General features: G+C 54.0%; 1 protein-coding gene across 3 annotated transcripts; it reads left to right on the forward strand.

Annotated features, from left to right (window-relative positions):
- The first annotated feature begins 2,285 nt into the window (after nucleotides 1–2,285).
- On the forward strand, nucleotides 2,286–4,239 carry PV07_12730. 3 transcript variants are annotated; one of them, XM_016400289.1, is made up of 5 exons: nucleotides 2,286–2,767; nucleotides 2,829–3,457; nucleotides 3,512–3,570; nucleotides 3,639–3,689; nucleotides 3,746–4,239. In XM_016400289.1, the coding sequence occupies exons 1-5, from the start codon at nucleotides 2,419–2,421 to the stop codon at nucleotides 4,044–4,046; spliced, it is 1,389 nt and encodes a 462-aa protein (XP_016242063.1). In that variant the 5' UTR covers nucleotides 2,286–2,418; the 3' UTR covers nucleotides 4,047–4,239. The 3 variants fall into 3 exon arrangements, with proteins under 3 accessions (XP_016242063.1, XP_016242065.1, XP_016242064.1); XM_016400291.1 differs by having other exon boundaries at nucleotides 3,512–3,689; XM_016400290.1 differs by having other exon boundaries at nucleotides 3,512–4,239.
- Nucleotides 4,240–4,686: the final 447 nt, after the last annotated feature.

The raw sequence follows: 4,686 nt of genomic DNA on the forward strand, positions 1-4,686 counted from the left end.
AGATTTGGCGAGCAGATTTGGCGAGCAGATTTGGCGAGTTCTTACAGTTTCGCTACCTCTATGGCCTCATGCTTAATCAAGGTGGCCTAGTGTATCTTTCAGACAACCGCGAGGCCAGCCCGCTTCCACAATTTTGGTTTGTGCGATGCGCTCTAAACTGTACCTCGCGGTCAGGGGAGTCACTGGGCGAGGCTGAAGATCCCTACGGCATAGGAGGATGAATTTCAGCCACGGGCAAACTACCTTGGGCAATTGACTCGAAGTGCAGGTGGTGTAAGTCCCCGCAAGTCTGCCATGTCTACCGGGTCGACTAGTCGGCGTGCCTCGTGTGAACTATTCGGACAATGAGCCATTCCTCCGATTCCAAAATTCTAGATGGTTCACGCGTGGCTGGACGCTTCAAGAGTCACCCGCTCCCACGCGGCCCATGTATTTCACGCGGGATTAGAGTCACTTTGCGAATTACCACTCTATCAATTCTTTTCCCGGCGTAAAATTCCCTGAGGCCGAGGCTTTAGAAGCCTCTGGTATACTGGAAAAAAGACAGAGAAACCTCGATCCAAAACGAACGAGCTATACCTCGGTCCGCGCAGTAGAGAGAGCGCGTCCGGGGGGTTCGATGGCGGAGTACGGGAAGCAATGGTATAGCGACAAACTGATTGCAACGCTTGATACGTGCCGCGATTGCAGGGGTGAAAAAGACGCCGCCACGATCAAGGAAATTGCTTTGGACCTCAAAATCCAATACACACCAGAACAGCGGTAAGAGAATCCGAGTCTGTCTGTATGAGGGTCGCAGGGGTGATCCGGTGTCTCCCTCGACAATGGCCTACGAGCCGCGCGCGGATCATGCTCAGTGACAGTGCGGAAGGGTACGAAGGTGTGGACGATCCTCTTGCCGACCGCGAGCGACCACTGTGACAGGAACGTTGATCAAACGGCGCCAGGGCGATGCCCCTGAAGATGTCGGTGTGACAGTGTTCGGGAGACGTCTTCCGTGACTATCGCACCGGGGACATAAACGAACAGACACAGCCTGAGACTAGGCGCACGGAGATGGACCAATTTGTGGACCTTGCTCAAGCGCCGTTCACTACCGAAGGGGGAGGGTCGGATTCTGGGGAGGTGGGATTCACCGTCGTCGGCCCTCGACCCTGACAGTTCAGCTCCCACCCACCCAAATGTGCTCGCACGACGATGGCCCTACGATAGCCCTACGATGGCCCTCTGTTGTCGACATCGTCACCAGCGCCAATGTCCCCGTAGCACAGGAAAGTGTCAGCTCCTCACTCCCAGGAATTCGTTCCAAGGTGTCCTCCTGCGTACCTCCTATTCCAATGCCTTTCCTGGTATCTCCCGCGCCAATACCTTTCCTAGTCTTGGGGTGATAACCTCATCCAGCGCTGGGTGAGTGCGTAAAATGACATCAACCGGGCCCGCCGATCCTCGCCCCGCGTCCAACAGCGACTGTCCAGCCACCCTGATTTTCCGACCGGTGACTGTGGATCTCCAGAGCGAATACGTCCATACGGTCGTCACGAAGCCCGATCGATCCCCCAAGTTCGACCTTCCTCGCTCTCGCTCGTTCCTCCTTCGTGACACCCTTCCTTTGACCTTTCACCATCAATAGACCGGGTCTTCTCATTGTCGGTTGTCCGCCCGGGGTAAATCCACAGCGGCAACCTGGCCGGCATGAAAACCATCTCTCAAATGATTTGATCGGGCATTCTCCGTTATCCCATGCGTTATCTTCGCCAACCACCCCTGCCCCGTCAATCTTTCTGGTACCCTTTTCTCAAGGAGTCATACATGTTCAACGCCTCCAGGGCTGGAACGGTCTTTCGGCTAGTGTATCGCCACGTCGAAGATGCCAGAGAGCGGCTGGCGGAGTTTGAACAAAGTCCCGTCGAGGTCCTTTATTTTGGTCAGTTTCTGGATTCGATCGTCCCGGATGCGTTTCTCAGTTTCTGTTGGCGTCCGAGCCGCCAGCCGATCCCTTCCATACCTTGTGATAGCTGGGCGACAGAGTCGAATGGTGCCAGCCCGGAGGGCTTTATTGGACCAACTTATTGCGATGGGAGTCTCTCAGTGCCGCAGTTGAAACAAAAGCCGGCTAACCTTCCCACTGTAGTTTGGGGCAACAGATTTGGGCGGAGATGATGTCCGGCACCGGCCCTCCGACATTTGGGATCGGCGCTTCACATTAATGGGGGAGAAAAGGTCTAGTTGTTTTGCGGCGGAGGTCAGCTAACGCGCCAAATCTTGACGCGCCCCACGCCATTCTTCCGACTTCTTGAGATTCTTCCTGGGTTTTCAATCTCAGCTTTATTTAGTATCCTGCCGTCCCTACGCTCTCCAACATCTCAACCGCACAGTCGACAGGGCCCTTCTGAACACCCCCAGGTAGTGATAGAGGCCATGGCCGCCGAGGTGCAACTGCCCCTGCAGGTGTCGACCGGCACTCCGCCGAAGGGCCAGAAGGGCGAACGGATCAGCGGCGAGCGACGCCAAAACAAACGGCTGGTCGACCGAAACGGTCAACGACAAGCTCGAGATCGCACCAAGAACAAGATCGCCGATTTGGAGTCTCAAGTGGCACATTTGATGAGCCAGTCCGGTAACGAGGTCTGTCGCGAGCTGAGGGAACAGCTCGAGAGCGCCCGCACCGAGTACCGCTCGCTCAAACGCAAGCTCGCAACGATATATTCGCTGGCCCAGATCAACCTGGACGAGGAGTCTGAGGCCCGTCCTGACATGGCGGAGAAGGGTAGGCTACAATCCAGAGCAGCATGATAACAGTGTGTCAGCAACTAACCAAAGCTTGCCAGAACGGGCTGATATCTCTCTATCCTTTGCTCAGCCCAATCCGCACAAAGCGTCCCCGGTGGTCGTGGGCGATCCCCAGATCCAAGCTCTCGGCGAATCTGACCCTCAGCCGCGCGGGCCTGTATATGGCATCCACGGTGAGGCTGAATTCGGGTTTCCTCTCGATGATAGCCTCAATTCGGACTTTTCGGGTACTATATTCGATGGACGGACCTTCAATCCGATAGGGTCAGGGCCTACACCACCTGAGAAGGTTGAAATGGTCGTCTCCCACGCCAGTAGCACGATCACTTTCATGCCTATTTCGTTTCCTGAACGTGGGCCCTCGTGCACGTGTTTCTCCAACTCCCGTCCTCACGACCAGGCCAACATGTGGGCGTTTGTGAGCCAGATGTTGAATTGGGGGCAGACGCAAAGCCGGCTCGAGTCCAACAATGATGACACTGCCGACGACGTTGCCGTCCGCGCTGTCACAACAGGCTGGGATAAATTGCCCGGGGGCAACTTAAGCACCTCGTGGCAATGCTTGCGGGAGGTCGACAAAAAAGTATGGGTATGGTCTCGCGAAGTTAATCGGTCTCGCGAAGTTAATCGCCTCGCCATTCTCTGCATCATGGATTTGCTGCTCCAGGCAAGTTACGGCGCCAAAGAGTTGCTCAAGATAGTGTCTGACTTCAAGGTATAGTACCACATCAATCCCACAGAGGCTAATAGGTCGAGGGTACCTACATGGTATCTTCCAAGGTAAACACCCGCGTCTCTACTCCACTTCCTCGTTTCCTGCTTGTGGCGACGACGTTAACCAGCACTAGGCCGTCGCAAATGGCCAAGAAACATGCCTATGCCATAGATTTCTTCGTTTGGTAGGTGACCGCCCGGCTTCAACAAGACCATCATTCTCTGATCTCTCCTTTCCCAGGCCGGGCATCCGCGAGCGATTGATCCTCTGTTATCACAAGTACTGTTCCGACGAGTTCTGGTCACTTCTGGCGAAACATTTTCACTTCGTTTGGCCTTATAATCTCAGCGATTGCTATGTGCGCGATCAATCGACGAATAAATATCGGTTATCGGAGGCATTCCGCATGCAACTCCATGATCTCAAATCGTTCACCTTTGATGTCGGCATGTTTTCGACCTACCCGGAATTTGATGGCGACGTAACTGTAGGCTCACTCGGGGCTGAACAGAATGTGGGAAGCTTCTCGCGATGGAGATAGATCCCGGTCCAGCGTCTAGGCGCAGATATATTGTACAAGGGAGTTTGATAGTGCTGCTGGACCGTTGCTTATACGATATCCTCTAGATTGCAACTAGACTAGTCGCTATTCTGAGTTTATTGGTGCCGGATGAGTCCTCCCAAACCAAAGCGAGCGGTGCACAAGAATCGTTGTCGAGGTAGTAGGGTGGAGGGAACAAGCGAAAATGGCGCCGTGTGAACAAAAATTACCGAGGACTTCCATGTGCTGACGAGTGGATTTCTTTCTGTCCCACAAGCATAAAAGGTAGTGGTGTGCATCCTTTGGGATAACCGACGTAGAACTTCAAGAAAGACGACAAAAATTTTCGAGGTGCGCCGTAGATCCCGACGTTTTCAAGTCGTCACCAGCTCTAGATAGGAATGGCTCATGTCTTCATGCCAAGCACCAATCCCGAGATCGTTCGTCCCGCTTGGTCACATTCATTGAATGATACATTGAGTACCGCACTTTCTATAGTCACTGCGGCATATCCCTTGGTGATCCGAGTCAAAGTTGTTCCCTGCAGTCGGTTGTGACATGTAGTTTGTGCCTTTCCGGTCAATTGGCTTCATGGGTGATTGTCGCTGTCTCCTCAACTGTCTCACGACATCGTAGAAGG

Source organism: Cladophialophora immunda (assembly GCF_000835495.1).
Source record: "Cladophialophora immunda strain CBS 83496 unplaced genomic scaffold supercont1.96, whole genome shotgun sequence".
In the NCBI taxonomy this organism is placed as follows: Eukaryota; Fungi; Ascomycota; class Eurotiomycetes; order Chaetothyriales; family Herpotrichiellaceae; genus Cladophialophora; species Cladophialophora immunda.

Excerpts from the sequence above, each read along its gene's own strand:
- PV07_12730 (XM_016400289.1), top strand. The coding sequence starts at position 2,419 with ATGGCCGCCGAGGTGCAACTGCCCCTGCAGGTGTCGACCGGCACTCCG. Across the intron at positions 2,768-2,828 it reads TCCTGACATGGCGGAGAAGG|AACGGGCTGATATCTCTCTA; the intron begins GTAGGCTACAAT and ends AAAGCTTGCCAG. Across the intron at positions 3,690-3,745 it reads GCCATAGATTTCTTCGTTTG|GCCGGGCATCCGCGAGCGAT; the intron begins GTAGGTGACCGC and ends CTCCTTTCCCAG.